The 17,782-nt window shown below is 44.7% G+C and overlaps 1 protein-coding gene across 3 annotated transcripts in view; it reads right to left on the bottom strand.

The window, feature by feature from the left end:
• The window catches only part of MTX3 (metaxin 3), a 225,098-nt gene that overhangs the window by 27,762 nt on the left and 179,554 nt on the right, over positions 1-17,782 (bottom strand). The window contains exons 8-9 of one of the 3 annotated variants that reach the window (XM_069627402.1): positions 14,444-14,532; positions 3,513-13,167 (exon numbers count right to left, since the gene is read on the bottom strand). The exons of 1 other annotated variant lie outside the window; for it this stretch is intronic. In XM_069627402.1, coding sequence (XP_069483503.1) covers positions 13,057-13,167; positions 14,444-14,532 — 200 coding nt within the window. In that variant the 3' untranslated portion in view covers positions 3,513-13,056. Of the gene's footprint in view, positions 1-3,512; positions 13,168-14,443; positions 14,533-17,782 lie in introns of those variants that run through there. One more of the 3 variants, XM_069627404.1, reaches the window with a different exon arrangement.

The raw sequence follows: 17,782 nt of genomic DNA, 5'->3' as shown, positions 1-17,782 counted from the left end.
CTCACGTATCAGCAGGACTTGCTCAGCTGTCATATTTTCGAATTCACATACTGCTGCTAGGCATCTGGTATCAGCCACATCATCATCATCATCAATAATCTTATGCCCACCTTGCTTTCTGGAATATATAAATATAGCCACACTCACACTTCATGAGCCACTGCCCCTACTGCCTATGGCCTCATCCAACAGCATCTCTGTTACAGGCGCTCACGCCTCTTCTGCATTGTGCTCAACATCCGCCTCTTCAGTCACCGGATTGGGGAAGCAGCATGGCTTGCCTTAAACACAGCACCACCCTCGGTGCCTACCGACTTCCCAGTATGTCGTAACCGTATTGACGGGCGTCTGGCAGGAGAAAGGCCTCCAGGAGCATGCACCACCCAATCTGCTCCTCGGGCACGTCAACTCTCACACCAAGCTCTGGCACAGATGCAGTGGAACCCATCCTCGTTACCAAACTCTGATGTGGCAGCTGCAGAGTAACTTTCAGGTAAGTATATGATATGATGTGGAGTGGCCTTTATAACGCGCCTGTACACAAGGGTTTCTAGGTGCGACAAGGAGGGGCAAACAAAGGAGGACGATCTTACTAGGCCTTGTGTCATTCAGATCGCTCAAGTGCAGGGAAGAGGGAAGGGGAGAAGTGCAAGGGGAACGGGGAAGTGCAGTTAACTCACAAGTGCCTGCCAGCGGGTGACTCATAAGTGCAGAGAGAAGGGACTGTAGGGTTGCAGATAAGTATGGGGTCAGTTACAATCCTGAAACGTCTAACTTCCTCCATTCTGCTGTCCCCAACCGCCAGCTCTTGAATCCCCACTCACCAAAATTCCATAGGTCACGTGTGGAGAGTGTGTCACTCACTCACAACATACCCCCACCACTCCAGACAAAATAGAAAGAAGCAGGAAAGAAAAACAGTGTGAAAAAGAAAAATGAGGTAAGAGATGAAAAAAAGGAGCAGTAGAGGAGTTGATTAATAAATGCCCCACCTAGGAGGGTCCCTCTATTTAGTGTGGTGTTTGGTCTCGAGAATATGGTCGCAGACTACGATATTACTGGGAAGCCAACTGGGCCTGCAAACATCTAGAATTGCAGATGTTATATAAAGGAAGGGCACACCTGAACTCCAGTTCTGGCCCATGTCCCATACAGAAGACAATGAACCCTAATCAGAAGGAACAAGGTAAAAATAAATTCTACAAACTGAAAATATGTCACCAGGACAACAACTTATTGGGTCTATTGTGTGGTCAACGAGTTTGAGAGAATTTGGACGTGGACCATGAGAACCATCATGTGTCATCCATAAGTATATGGACTATTGCTTTGAAGCAGGAGAGTCATGTCTGCAATATCATAGTCTGCGGCTTAGGCTCAAGACCAGAAACCACACACAGACCCCCTTAGTCAGTGTTGAACTCCCGTCATCTCACCGATCACTTGATACATCTCCTAAAAGCTTGAACCCACAACCTCAGTTCAAGAGTCTTAGACCTCAATCTCGGTCACTTTTACAGCAAGGTTTTGGAAGTTACCAAACAGACCTCATTTCCAATGGAAAGCCAATGGAACCATCAGGCCTCAAATCCTCCTCACACCTCATATTCCTACGTTCACGTTCCTCACACCTTATACTCTGACGTCCGTACATCCAGGGAGTGAGCAGAAAAGAGAAGATAACCAATAATATGGCAAGTAAATAGCGGGAGCCTCAAAGGTAGTGCATGAACCCATCTCCATGAGGGTAACAGACTTACGGTCCATTGCTTGAATTATTACGATAAGCCATAACATTGTATTAATCACTATTCTGCTGTGAAGGTAATACATTTACGGTATTCTGATTCACAACATCAGGTGTTGGACTGACTCGGACCTGAACCCACCACCAAACTGGTTCACAGTCCAAAACCCCACCCGCTGCCCAGATGGATTTTCCTGGCTCAGTATCAAGACATCAGAAATGCAATTGTCAAGTAGCAAAAAGAGACTGTAACAGATCCAGTACACCCTTGCAGGAATCTGAAATAATCAATGTGTGCATCATTTCTTTTGGTCTCCAAAGCCAGAACTTTGGAGATGGTGTTCCTGCACCCCTTCAACCTGAATTCCAAGAGAGGTGAGATAGGCATATCAATCACTATCCAGAGTAATGCATTAATATTGTATAACCCACTTAATGCCGGAGACTGGAATTCGAACCTGTGTTGCTCTGCATTGTCTTGCTTCAAAGACAAACCAGTTGCCCCTAAGCTATCTTCCCGGCATTCCAGGGCCTGCATTCAAGGAATATGCTGTCTGAAATCTTCCAAACACACACTGGTAATTCCAGCCTCTGGAAGTCACATGAGTTTGGAGTGGGGGGGATAGGAGGTGCTGTGAAAACCTTCTTCACCTCCCAGGCTATGTACGTAGCAATCTAACAAGCAACTCCCAAGCCCCGTGCCAGACCACATCCTAGAGGCATGCAAATGCAGTCTGATTCCTATTGGGCCAACTGGGAGGGATGTGCAATGAAGGTCTCTATGTGCCCCGCCGACCCTTATTTGCACCCAGATGGTGGATAAATCATAAAGGTATGCACCCTTCTATATCCGTAATGGAGGTCACAGGATAGAAAACTTCCACAGCAGCAAATCTGAAAATTCAAGGATCTGAAAAAGAAAACGGTTGCATTTTGCCAGGCCCCATCCATGCCATGAGCATACACAAAGTAAGGTATTACCCAAATGGACCTTTTACAATTGACCTTTTGTCCTAATTGACCTTCTGCACATTTATATATGTTGGATTTGGGGTAATAAATAATATAATGGGATTGGGTAAGGGATTGTGGGGGATTTTGTATTGAGGGGGGGGTTGTGGGGTGGTTCCCCCCGCATATATGTCCTAATTGACCTTCATTTCACGATCAATTGTGCAGAAGGTCAATTCTCCCGCAATCAATTGTGAAAAGGTCAATTAGTATACATCCCAAAGAAAACAGCAGCCATTCTCACCTGCACCAGGAAACCTTAAACCTACAAAACCAATCATACATTCAACAGTTAACAGTGTGACCGATGAAAATCGTATGTGGGAGGGAAGGATAACCCTTTCAGGGGTCAAGTTATGGAAGAGGGGATTATTTTCTAAAAGAAGGTAAAAGCGTATAGTGGATACGGGTTTACTTAGCTGAGCATGCAGACATACTTCATATATTTTTTATGCATCCGTTTATAAAGCACCACAGCCTGCAGGCATCAGGCAATAGGCTCCTCCATTCCATGCAAATAAGCAAGGAATGGAGGAGGAAGAGGGAGATTGAGATACTTGGCCTCATGTCTAAACTAAAGGAAAGCTGTGTCGCTATGCATCATAAATTGTGTTGACATCACACAGAACTGCATTATTTCATAAACTGAACGCTTGAATTTGCTAAACAGAAGGTTCAATGTATGTATTTTAGTCAAATCTTAATCAGTCCATTTTCTGTTCAAGCAACAATAATCCTGCAAAAACACTTGAAGTAGATTGCGTTTTTTCATTATTGATAAATATTTATTTTCACACTGTATAAGGAAATTGACAGAAATGATGTGCAACAATACCTACTGAAAAATCAAATCCATTATTTTGCCTGGCAACAAGGCACCACACACTCTCAGGGTCCAGCCGCAGAACAGGAGCTGACTGGATGCGAAGTATGGTGCACAGCACAGTACCTTAAAGTTCTGAACACAGTCCTGCCTAGTACATTTGCTTTATGCTTCCATATAGCTAGTAGACCCTAACAAATTACATTCTCATAATAGAAACACAAAGAAAAGGCATGTATCCTCAAAGTCTTTGTGAGTCCCAATGAATTTACAAACATGAAAAGTACATTCCTTGATTAACAGTTTCAAGTAATTGTAAAAGTGCAGTATTTTCAGTCTATCAATGTTTGTATAAATATAGACATTTATTATACATAAAAAGAGCTTGGCCAGCAGTTAACGATTAGAAGAGCAGCCATGAAAAATGTTGGAGAATAGCCCCCCCTTCCACCAGCCCATCTCAGCTAACACAACCACAACCCAACAGCTTGGACAAAGTTTGGTGTTGGGCTTCTCAGTATATGGAAACTAAGGGCTGCATCAGACTCGGCATGCAGTAATTAGCGTTGTTCTCGATTTTGGGGTGCCTGTAAAGATTGTGGCGTACTGCTAGAGTGCAGGATGTAGTGGTTTAGCTTCATAATGTACTGCGCTTTTCTGAACTCTCAGCCACGGTACTCCTGTATTGAGGGTGAGCATCATCTAGTGGTAATAAGCCATATATTTAAAATAGGGGCCGCCCTCTAGTTAAACCTGGCATTCAGGAACTGAGCTGAGCAAAAAAGTGATGCCTAAAATAGTTTGGGTAGAAGTGATACAAATACAGTGGTCACAGGTTAACAACAGCAGATACATCTCATATCTGAACACAACTAGGCGGAAACGGAAACACAATATTTGTTAAACGTTCTGCGTTTTTTTATTTTTTTAAATAGAATTATTTGTGGTCATTACAGGTGACTTAAAATACTAACGCAAATGTATTGAAGCCTAGCAATCTTGGAGCAGCCCCTGATCTTAGTTTCAAAAATCTAGATGTACTCTGTTGGGTAGACTACATATTATAAAATAAAATAATTGGCGCCATGTATATGAAACGCTTCCTTTAATTCACAAAAGACATTAGAAGTTAGTAATACATTCAACAAAAGCAAGTCAGCAAGAAGAACTGAGTTTTCTCCAACTAGCCTTGCTGCTCACAGTCCGGAAGGATTCAGACATAGATCTGGGTCACTAGACTCCAGTTGGAAGACTTACGAAAAACAGTTACAAGTTCAATCTTGACAATGGTGACACAACAAGAATTGCCCAAGAATTGCCAAACCCGAATCCTGTGCGATTGGGTAAGATCAAGGTGTGCACCACTTTGTTCAAATGGGATCAGAAAATGCCAAATGATTAATATTTTTCATTTCCTCATCGTTACATTCCACTTACTCAATGAGGCACGTCTTTAGACGACGTCCACTAAACCCTGCATTCTGGAATCCATCATGCCAATATATTCCAAAAGGGTAGACAATGACATTCTGAAATCACCCCGATAGTCGCACACAGCAATGCTAAACCTGAAGCCAATAATCTAGAAAAGAAGACTTTCTACAGGGTGTCTGCGGCCTCTACAGATACAGTGACATTTTCTCTCACAAAATCAATGGCAACATCTTACTGGCTGTTTAAGAATGCACAATCCTCCCTTTGCTTTCTGTGTGTTGGTCGGAAGGCATATCATAACTCAAAGCTTATTTGATGTTGTCAGGTTTTGCAATGCTTATTTCTGGGGGGGACCTCCAGTTAAGAATCAAAGACAGAAGACCTTTTTCATAGCAGCCAATGGACGCTGCCTTATTTCGTGGCGTTATCTAGTTTTGTGATGGGACTTGGATTTAACTGAACTGTAAATCAAACTCAAATAGTAGATGACGACGTTTGATCAAATCCACACTGCAGGCGCCTCCACACAAACCCAGAATTCGAGACATTTCTATTTTGTTATTAAAACCACCTAACCAGGGAACTTCCTTATAAAGCTGTCTTGGAAGCACTGCATTGTTACGATTCTGCAAATAAACTGCACGGAAGTGTGCAATTCTGACAAAGTTGCACCTGAGAAAATGGATCATTCCAACTTTGCACGTTCCATTTGATGCTAAACTTGAATTTCTGAGATGGCCCCAATGACATCAGTTCATGAAGGAGTGAGGTGGATGCTGCACACGAGGCTACTTTTCATATTGTAAGGACATTCTCATTAAGTGGTGATAATGTGAAATGCAAAATGCATCAAAAGAACACAGCGAAGCAGTGCTCTAGTAAACATGGTTCTGGGACATTAGCACGGGTCTTTCTAGCCTACGCAGAATGCAAGAACATCCCTCTGGCCAAAAGGCCGGAGGAGGAAAAGTTGCTCTCCTTGGTCCCATGATGTCATTCTCTATTCTATGGTAACAGCTTTTCTCTGCATCGATGGCTGACACATCACAAGTACAGATTTGCAGATGGACACCCCTCAATTTCACTGTATAAACCCTTCATTAATTGTGGACGAAGAGAGTGTTCCCTTAAATATCAAATTTAGGCATGCCATTGAGATAACATGATTCTACAAATATTAATTGGAGCAGAAAACCAATTTACAAGTGCATGCATTATTTTGACCATAAAATAATAATAAATACTTTTGAACTGCATCAAATCAACACCATAGTAGTTTCATGGTACCTAGGCTTGTAAAAATATATTCATAAAATGTTGAGATGATGATTTGTCAGAAAATAAAAGTCTCATTAGTGAAATGGTCACAAACACTTGGGCAGAGACATTGCACTGTTCAAAGCCCTAGATGGCAGAATTTAGCGTGAAGTGAGGTACCAAAATAAGAAACCTAAAACTGATGCTCTGGGAGAAGTGACAGAGCAGGATTTTCAAGCATTTAAATGTCCCTCCAACCGGCCAAAAACAACTGGAAAGAGGGCTGTTTTGTTTCCCTTCACAGCGAATCCTTGAAATACAAATTGCGTTGATGGATTTTGGTGATTCGGAAACTCGATCCAGATACTAGTCTTCGGAAGCCAATTCATTTAATCAATTCCACATAGGAGCATACACATAGGTCTGACCTTCAATCCTTTGCTTGATCTAAAATAGCCACTTTGAGGCAACACAGACTTAGCCAGGCTATCGGGCTATGGAACAAACTAGTCCGCCACATTTGTACAAACCCAGATCTGTGCTTTGAGAGTACTGCAAGATGAGGGACACACAGAGTGATCAAGGAGAAGGGCCGTTGGGCATCCAAATGGGTACAGTAATTGCTGGCATGAGAGATGCTTCTAGCAGAGTGTGGAGCTCATGCTGTCTAGCATAAATAAGAATCTGAGCATCCCATAGATAAGGCCTTGGGACCCTTACTGCGGAAGCAGAGCTGCCTGTAAATAAGGATGCTGATTGTAATCAGTAATACAGCTATTGCCTGTGAACACAGTACAGCCATTATGAGATGGAGGATAGCATCCCTGCCAAAATCGTTTGCTTTAGCCATCTTTGTCTGCAGACACTGGATCTGGCAGGTGCTGGAGAGTGCCACAGAACATTCTCAGGTCCCTCAAAGAATCCTAAAAAGCAGCACCATTCAGCAATGCAAAAGCCCAGAGCATAATGCTAGAAGGATAGAAGGATTGGAGATCTTTGTGTGAGCCTGGACAAATGATTCAGAAAGAGGAACCAATGTGTGCCTTCTAGCACAGGGCAATCAAAAAATGTCTACAAAGAGAGGAAGAACAGGTAAGCTAGAATGAGGTGCACACATGCCTCATTAAGAAACCACCAGGTCAGATAAAATCATCAAATACTATGCAGACCAGGTCTGTGAGAGCTTGATTAGAGAGAGGAAAACCAGGGTAGATGCTGGAAGATGAGATTAACTAAACTGGGTGTGATGCGATTAGCTTGTAGATTTTATATCCTTCTTGAAAATAAGGAGGAGGGTGGGAATAATCATGGGAGGTCAAGTGCACTGTAGGCAGAAAAGAGAATCACAGTTCACCAGTGGCCCTTATGCCGCCTGCTGGCCATCTCCACACTAGTACTGTTAATTGCGTTATTCCTGTAGAGTGTATTGGTCAGACCAGGTCACCTGTGACCCCTGAGCCTCACGGTGCCCCTACCTGCACTACAAATACCAGGCATATTGCTTCTGAAAGCAACAGGTCTTGCAACACAATAGTTGTGTTTCCCTTGCCCTTTGCCACCCGTCCCAGTCGTCTAAAAAAGTACCTCTTGCCTCTCTTACAGACAACACTACATGCATCCCACCCACTCCATCCTGCTACCCGCTCAACCCTCCTCGTAGACCACTCACGACATTCCTACCCACCCTAGAATGGATTGGCACACCTACATAATCAGACAAACCTAGTGACCACCAGATATGCCTTGCTTCATACCACCCCACCACTGCAGAAACCACCACCACTGTAGCTCCTAACAGAAGAATTAAACCAGACCCCTACCGCCTTCAATGTCACACCACGAATACTCTGAGCCCCACCTCACCTTCGCATCCATTCATGCTGAATACTCCAAGGTGCACACCACCCCTTTCCTAGGAATTTCACGCCTACTCAGACTCTGCACCAGACTGCTCAACCTGAAAATAACCCACTTGCCTTCACAGGCACCCCCAGACTTCAGCACCTCAGATCCCACACAAGGGATCTCAGTCCTCTGCGCCAACCTTCCTGCACACCTGCTCCTAAGCATCCCTTCCACCTAAATGCTTAAAGCTCCCCTTGTATCAGAGCGACCCCTTGCCCCGCTCTACATCCGATCCAGACTTTCTCCAAACCATCCGCCACCTATCCCACCACCTCTACCATGCCCAAAAAGCTGGCCTGCGCCCACGCACTTGACATACATGACCTCTTACTCAATGACCTTGACATGCTTGCCATCACAGAAACCTGACTGCACGAGGCAGCTGGCCTCAGCTTGGGTTACTCCATCCTCCGAGCCGACATAGTTGGGGGTCAAGGTGGAGGAGTTGCCATTATCTCCAAAACCTCCCTGCCTATCAGAATCCACCCCCCCCCCTCTCCCTCTCCCTTGCCAGGTCAGGAAATCTTGCTAGCTAAACTTGGGTCGAACCTGCAAACCACCATCAACATCCTGCTCCTCTACCGCCAACCCAACATCGGTTCCCCAGACGCCAACTTACACCTCCTCAGGAAAAAGACCACCTCCATAACTGGTTCACTGAGGAATTAGCAGCCCTCTGCAAATTAAAAAGCTCTAAAGAACACATATGGAGAAAAAAAAACTCCCCCCCCCCCCTCCAACAAAGAAGCCTTTAGCATCGGTGAGTGCTAGCTCTCACAAAATAGCGATTATCAACACAAAAGCCTGCATCTACAATAACCGCATAAATTATGCCAACTCTAACACTAGAGAGCTTTTCAAAATCCTTAAAGAGCTCGAAACACCAGCCACGCCTATCACCAGCTTTCCGAAAGACAAAGACTGGTCTTCCCTGGTACAAACTACCATAGCGAATAAAATCATGAACCGTAGAGATAAAACTATACTCAATAAACCTCTGCTCACCTACGCCAATTTCGATGTCCCCACACCCATCACACTCAGTATCCCCCATTCCAACTCTCCCGTCTCCCCGGCAGACAAACACTCCACCATCCAATGCCTCAAAGCATCCAATTGCACAGGCGACATCTGCCCTGCCCACCTCCTCATGCTATGTGCTGAACTCCTCTCTCAGACCATTGCCAAATTCGTCAATGCCTTCGTCAGCTCCTGTACTGTTCCCAATTCCATAAAAGAAGCCTGGGTCACACAGCTGCTAAACAAAACCTCACTCGATGCCACCCTGCCTACCAACTACCGTCCCATCATGACAGTACCCTTCCTCTTGAAAATACCTAACTGCACCGCCTACTTACAACTCCAAACCCATCTAGAAAGCAACAATCTGCTCACCAGTCCAGATTCAGACCCAGACATAGCACTGAATCCACCCTCCTTGATCTAAAGATCAAACTCTATCACATCCATGATAACAGCGAGCTCGCTATCCTCCTTTTACTAGACCCCTCGGCGGCGTTCAACCTCATCGACCACAACAACATCTGCCTTCGTCTCATACCTTCAACCTCTCTCTCGATGTGGCCAAATGGATAAAGTCCTTCCTGAGCGAGCGAACCTCCAGGGTCTTTGCTGGAGCCAAAGCAGCCGATCCCATCCCAGTCTCCTACAGGGTCCCACAAGGGTCCTGCCTCTCTCCCACATTGTACAATATGTACACCAAGCCTCTCATTGATCACCTGGACAGCCTGGACATAGCCTACACTAACTTTGCTGACACACAAATCCTCCTCAAACTCACAGACACCCACCAGCTTGACTCTGCTAATATTAACCGCCTTTACAGCATCATTCAGGTATGGATGGCTATCCACCATCTCTGCCTGAATGATAAGACAGAACTGCTTATTGACAGCTTTCTGCTCCGCCTCAAACACCATGACCCCACCTTGGCCTTCTTTCTCATCGACGGGAACGGCATCCCGGTATCTCCACATGTCAAAACACTAGGGGTCTACCTTGACGCTGAACTGAACATGCACAAACATGTGAAAGCAGTAGCCTCTTGCGTGGCATAATTGACCAAACTCATTAATCTATCCAGAAAGTTCCTTACCCCCAGAAACTGCCTCGCTCTAGCCAGAACCATCATCCGCAACAAATTGGATTACTGCAATACCATCCTCGCAGGACCCTCCTCCGAAAATCTCAAATTACAGCTGACCCAGAACAACGCCCTCAGAGCAGTGTGGGGCCTGAAACGATCAGATCACATTTCCCTAGTCAGACATGAAGTCCACTGGCTTCCAATTAAGGCTCGAATTGAGTTCAAAATCTTATCCATCACTCATCGATGCCTCCACAACACCGTCCTCACTACCTCAACCACTGCATCAGCAAAAAGTCCAGCCTACGTAGCCTGCGCTCCTCCTCCTCCGCCTCCTCCACCTCACTGACCACCGCCAAATTCTCCAGAAAAAGAGCAGGCGGAACAAGCTTCACCATCATCGATGAACCATCCTACCTGAATTTTCACAAAAAAGTCAAAACTGCTCTATTCGACAAATATGCATGAAACTTTGTACCATCTGTAACCAAACTCTAACATGACATGTAACCATGTACCTGCTACTATGCATAGATTTTTCTTTTCTTTTGTCTGTAATCTCTAGCGCTGTGATACCTCTGGGTCTAAGGTGCTAAAAACAAACAAAATAAATAAACAGGGACAAACCCAGGACACACATATGAGGTGGAAACTACATTAAAAAAATCCAGTGTGATTCTCAGAAAAGGAATTAACAGGATACAAAGGAAACAAATAACAGGCCAGAAAAGAAAAAGATATGTGAGGAGATACAAGGACGGGAATTAATAGGCCAAAGCCAGGAGCCGGAATACCAGGATGTAAAATATAATGTGGAGGTTAAGTCAGTGCAACTTTGCCAACTGTTCTACTTCGCAAGGGCTGGTACCCCATCTCAAAATCTCTCGGATCATGCCAAAGTCTACCCTCAACACAAACAACTTTCCGGCTATTGTCATTACTCCTTTTCTGAGTAAGATTCTTCAGAAGATGGTTACTCTACAACTTTAAGATGTTGAAGAATCAAGTAGTCTGGACAGTCAGTCAGGATTTTGCTCATAATGGGGGACCAAGCTTGATTTGCTTGATGTAAGCGAAAATCATTTATGTAGCAAAGGTAATCAGGAAAATACGCTACTGGTCACTGCTGGACATATAGGCAGCATTCGATACCCTGGATCATCAAACTATTCTAGATAGACTTGAGTTTGGTGGCCAGCGTGTCCACTGCTGCCCTGCACTGGTTCACTTCATTCTTAACCAAAAGATCAGTCTGCATTTCCTTACATTAATTTACAATTCCTAAACGACCCTGTGTTGGGGGCGTGCCACTGGATTCCCCAGCCTGAATGTCTCAATGTCACGCCTTTTAATATATATATTATAACATATTTTCTAACATCACACCATCTCCTGGTTGAGCTCGGAATAGGATTTCACTTTGATGCTGATGATATTTGATACTCTCTCAGGGCAATGTCCGGAACAATTCCTGACTTTACACTGAAACCCCAGCCACAGACCCGGATCCATTCAACTGGAAACACCCGGCATGTTGGGTTGTTTTAAGCTGCGAGCACACATACCATACCAAAAGCACCAGTTTTCAAAAAGTGTCCAAAACAGATACAATACTGTTCAATAAATACCATCATAGGGTTAGGCACCAACGTATATAATACACCAAAATGTAATTTAACATTTCATTAAACTAAAATGCTCAATTTGCTAAAATACCAATATAGTCCAATAGAAATGTAAATTAATCATTCATGCAAGTCAGAATTGCCAACAATTTAGGCACGCTGTAAAATGAAGTCTGCTTTTTGCAACTCTCTCATAGCTCAACCTGAGTGTGAATTACTGCTGCTACTCCTTTCTAGTATTGGTACAACCTGTGTAATGGTTCTACTGGGCCAGACATTACAATTTGCCCAACATGCAAGAACCACATCAAACGCCAGGTGCTATGGTTGGGAGCCACGCTGACATTAAGCTATCCACCCCTCTCATTTGATAGCTAGCTGACTATATGAACCATTACAGACATTCCTTCTCCAGCCAAAAAGTATCTACTTTTAAATGTAGGATCTAGAGAGCTTCAGCAAATCTAGTTTGACAAGGACTTCCAAAAGATAAAGGCCTGATGAGCGAGGTTTTGCACTTAAATACATCAGACGAAGTAGCATAACCAGTCGCATCTTACGCTGGTAAAGCCTACACGTAAATGCCATATACTGCGTAGTATTTGAGATACATTAAAGGTTGTGCCAGACTGAAAACATAGGTCTGGCATCTGCCACTGCTTAAGGAACAGCTCCTACTGTGTGCATAATTAGCATCAATCTGTATTGCGACTCCCTCGATATGTTATTTCAAATGGAACATTGATCAGTAAATTGAATGTCTATAATGTAACCCAAGTGGACTAAACTAGTTGTGCGCTTTAGAGTCAGGCAGTGTAACACACATTAAATATTCAATACAACAAAAAGCCTAAATTATGGTCAGCAAATGCGCCATCTAACAGGAAAAATCTGTAAGATTAAGGCTTATACATTAGTGCAGTATGCTCCCTTTTCAGTCCTTTTTAACCCCATTTTCGTGTGTGGTCAATTTCTCCTCGGGCGACAGCTGGCAAACGCCAGAGAAGGTTCGCTAAGAGTGGGCCCTCTGAGCCTATTTTTGGATTTTCTGGCCTCCTGACCAGAATCCAAGTCCACAATCAGGAGGTCCGGAGTGTTCAAGTGGTGCATGGGCAAACAATATTTGCAAGCAGCCCAGCCCAAGGTGTCAAGGAGACAGGTGCTGTGGCGAACTCCTTCCTTCCACTGTCGGGGATGGTTTCAGCGTTGACAGCCTTCGTGGGTGAAGCTGGGGGCTTCGGCGGAGATTGTCATCCATCTACAACAGAATAAAGTTTGGTTATGTGCTTAAATGTTACTCCATAAAATGCGCCACACCCTGCACTTTGGAACTCCCCATGCATCTAACACCTGGTACCGGAAGTCCCAGAGAGCACAAACAAGGCACCAGTTTGGCTTAGGCCACAGCCAGCAACAGAGACTGCAACCCCTCCTCATCTACTCAGATTCAGAACTTCATGGATCTACTTTTATTGCAGGCTTCCAAGCCACATCGGTCGACCAGACGCACAAGCTGATGCCCTCACTCCTGCCGTTTGCTGTCCAAATGGTTGAGCCCATTACTAAAGATGATCAACTATCATCATCAAGGACTCTATACAACACGCTCTCTGGAACGTCTAACATACAGAGGAACTTATATTAGCGTAAACTAGCTGCAATCGCCTGAGGCACCAATTCAGATGAAGCGATAGGTATGCAGCAAAAAATGAGACGCTCAGTTGGGCTCACCTCCAAAAGGTGCTATGCTGTTAAATACTGCTAAAATCCTTCTCTGATTGTAAAGGTCTTTGAAAAATAGGGGATTTACTGAGCATCCTGAATTTAAAAAAAAATAATAAAAATAAAAAATCACATTTCAAGTTGTTTTTGAAACAATACTGTTACTACAATCTCGAAAGTAAAACACAAAAGTGAAGAGATGGCAATTACTTGTGCAAGCTATTTTGGTACCCTTGAGAAAAAGTGTAATAATGGCAACCAAATTTCGTTAAACCAACAGGAAACAAACAGGATTAACTCTATACAACCCTTGTAATCACAGCGAGACTCTTGATGCAACCTGGCCAGATGACGCCATAGAACACGGACACAGGTTAAGAGGTCCCAGCCTTTCATTGAACAAACATTCTGGGAATTGTAATTTTGGTTACCCCAAATTGACTAAGTTGGGCTCAAGAAGCCGATAGTAAGGAATTCAAAAGGTAGAGCACATAACTGGAAAAGGGGCGTCCCGGTGACAAAGCCATTGGGCCGCCCACTCTTGTGTACGTTACTACTTGCGGGCACCAAGCTCCGGCTTCTAGCCCTCCTTTATAATAACAAATAAGAAGTGCCGCAGTTTTAGCAGACACATGTAGTTTATCCCCTTCAGGGAGTGTATCAAACCAGCAAAGCACAACGAGGCAAGCCTTGCATGCTGCCATCCAGGGCACATCTCATCAACAGTGTTGGCTGTTTAAAACGTGGGTAATGGCCCAATATTGATGCAGTTGATGAAGGGATGGGGTCAACAAGAAGGATGAGTAAATAACCTTCTCAATCAAGTTGGATTCTTTGTTTACAAGTTGAGTGAGTTTCTGCAGATTTGCATCCCCTGCATCTTGCCCCGTGGGAGACGACCCTGAAAAGAAAGATGGAGAACACAGAGAGAAAGAAACCATTCAGACAGAGAAAAAAGCAAATGGACGCTGGAGAACAGTTGTGCATCATGGAGAACGTTACTCAAAGGGCCGCGAATCATGGAGGACTTTACTGAAGCCAGTCAGATAATTCTCCTTATGACACGGGACAGAAGTGGGCCAAGCGTGTTATACAGAGGTAATATACATCTGAGTGGGGCCATGATGTTGCCAAAATGGCAGCAGTAGCAAAAATGATGTCACTGGCCAATGCGATCATATGAGGCCAGTTACATCACATGAGTGCTGTCACATGACTTTTGCGAATGAGGGCATCACAGGAAACAGATAATAAAATAACAAATAGTTTTTAAAGCAGACAAAGATTATTTCAGTTACCAAACATACATTGACTAGAAGACTGGCTTGATATGCCAGATGTGCAGACATATGTCTAGTGGCAGGACCATGCTAGTCAAGGGCATTCATGCACCAGTGCAGCCTCATGCAGATAAGCCCTTCCATCTTATGCCAGATATAGCCTCACGTGCCTGGTATATTCATGAAATGCAAGGCATAGCCCCCCTCCCCACCCTGCGAATGTGAATTTAGGAAACAGTAGTCTGAAAATCACATGATAAAAAGTGCATTGCACCTTGGGGAAAGTGCTATGCAAAAGTCCAATTAGTAGGCATTATTGCTTGCAGCTGCCGGTAATGCACACCTCATGTGCGTGGAAGCCTTTCTTATGGGCCCAAGCTAAGCAACTGCAGGCCATATGAATACATGGCGAACAGTTAGAAATAGAATAGTGAGGAGCACAGTTCCAGAATGCCCTTTTACAGTGTTGATGACTCTGCCAGGTGTGACACAGAAATGGGGAGAAGCGGGGTGCCGGAGTGAAGGCGGTGTAGGTGGAAGCACAGAGGTGAGCAGCAGCCAGAGTAGTGGTAAGGAGAACCAAGACTCTTGGAAGCAGGTATCTCTGGTTCGGTACTCAAATGGTTCCAAGCCTTTTTATTTGTATTTATTTATTTATTTATTTATTGTATTTGTTGGTAGCGCCCAGATCCAGCGGTATCACAGCGCTAAGAAGGCAGTACATGTTGGGTTACAAGATGGTTTGAAGATTACATTTCAGTGGAGATAATTTGTCATATTCAGCAAGGACAGCAAGCTGTAAGAGTTGCACATATTTGTTGAACAGTGAAGTTTTTATTTTCTTTCGGAAGAGTGCGTAAGCAGGTTTGTCTAGGTTATGCTGTGGGAGGGCGTTCCAGAGGGTGGGAGCGATGGTAGTAAAGCAGGAGCCCCCAGCTCTCTTTCTGGTGAACCTAGGTATGTGCAAGGCTAGTGTGGTGGAGGAGCGGAGATTGCTTGTGTTGTGTTCTTAGTGATACGGTTCATGAGGTGGGTGGGCAGTGTTTTGTAAGCAGCGGTAGGGGATATTGAGGAGTTTAAATTCAATACAAGCTTTGATGGGGCGCCAGTAAGCTGGCAGTCTGATTTCTGAGATGTGATCAGAGCGTTTCATGCCCAGACTGCTCTGAGAGCGTTGTTTTGGAGCAGTTGGAGGTTGTTGATGTTTTTGGGGCAAGGTCCCTGCTAGGATGGAATTGCAATAGTCCAGTTTGCTACCTATGATGGCTCTGGCTAGGGTGAGGCCGTTGTTGGGGGTAGGGAAACTTCTGGAGAGTTTTAGGAGTTTGGTGGAATAAGCTGCAGAGGAAGCAATAGCTTTGTAATGTTTATGCATGTTTAGTTCTGCGTCCATGTAAACAACTAGTGTTTTGACATGAGCGTCAACAGGGATGGTGTTTCCCTCGATGCAGAAGGAGGTGAAGGCAAGACTGAGGTGTTTGAGGCGGTGTGAGGAGCCCACAATAAGGAGCTCAATTTTTCCATCATTCAGGCAGAGATGATGGGCGGCCATCCTGGCCTGTATGATGCTGAAGACGCAGTTAATGTTGTTGGAGTCTAATTGGTGGTTGGCAGTGATTTTGAGGAGGGCCTGCGTGTCATCAGCAAAGTTGGTGTAGGATATGTTGAGGCTGTTTAGGTGGACGAAGAGGGGTTTGGTGTACATGTTGTAGAGGGTGGGGGAGAGGCAGGAACCTTGTGAGACACAGGTATGGAGTCAGCTGATTCCGGGCCCAGCAAAGACCCTGGTGGATCGGCCAGATAGGAAGGATTGGATCCATAGTGTGGCTTCCGGGGCAAGGTGGAAAGTTGTGGCGAGGTGTTTGCAGAGGAAGAGAATCGAAGGTCTAGTAGGAGGAGGATTGTAAACCGCCATTATCTCTTACGTGGTCAAGTTGGGTCTTGAGGTCAAGGAGGGCAGATTCCGTACTGAGGTCAAGGAGGGAAGATTCATACGGTGTCTGGACCTAAAGCCTGATTGGCAGGTCCCTAGTAGATTGTGGTTTTCAAGATGTGATTGAAGTCGCGAGTAAGCTGTGTGGTCCAGGATTTTGAGGAGATAAGGTACTGTGGTGATAGGGTGATAGTTAGTGGGGATTGTAGGATCTAAGGTGGGTTGCTTCAGGAGAGACGTGACCCACGCTTCTTTGATGGCAGAGGGGATTGAGTTGGATTTAAAGGATGCATTAATGAAGCTGGCTGTGGTAGAGGCCAGAGATTCTGCACACATTTTGACAATGTGAGCAGGGCATGTGTCGCCAACACAGTTTGAAGCTTTCAGGTTTTGGATAATTTTCAGGACTTCAGGGGGGGGGTGGCAGAGAATTGGAACAGTTTGCTGTCTTGGATATGCTGGCCAGGGGGGTTGGTGGCAAGGGTGGTAGAAGGGATTTTTTGAGAATGGCTTTGTCTCTTAATTTCTGTGTTTTGGTGTCCAGGGCAGATTCGATCAGCGTGCACCATGCTTTGTTTTTATGAAGATTGTCGGGAGTGGGGGCAGGGGTTTCGAGCTCTCTGAGGATTTCGAAAAGTTCTTTGGTGTTTGAACTTGCATCAGAGTTTCTGGTGTTAAAGATGTTTGCCTCTGTGGTGATGGCTCTTTCTTTTCTAAGTTTCAGCTAGACACTGTAAGGCAGCTTTGTTAGTGGAGGTAGGGTTCTTCCTACAGAGATGTTCAAGAGGACGTTTCATTTTCCCGAGGGAGGCTAGATCATCAGTGTACCAGTTTTGGGGGTTTATTTTTTTCTGGGAGGTGGTTTTGAGGGGAGCGTGCTTGTCAAGTGCAGTGAGTAGTGCGGTATTGTAAGATGCTAGGATGACTTCGGGGGTAGA

The sequence above is a fragment of the Ambystoma mexicanum genome, chromosome 6p (assembly GCF_040938575.1).
Source record: "Ambystoma mexicanum isolate Mex_15411 chromosome 6p, UKY_AmexF1_1, whole genome shotgun sequence".
NCBI classification, from domain to species: domain Eukaryota; kingdom Metazoa; phylum Chordata; class Amphibia; order Caudata; family Ambystomatidae; genus Ambystoma; species Ambystoma mexicanum.
Note: the sequence above shows the minus strand (reverse complement) of the source record. Positions and strands in the feature narration are given on the sequence as shown.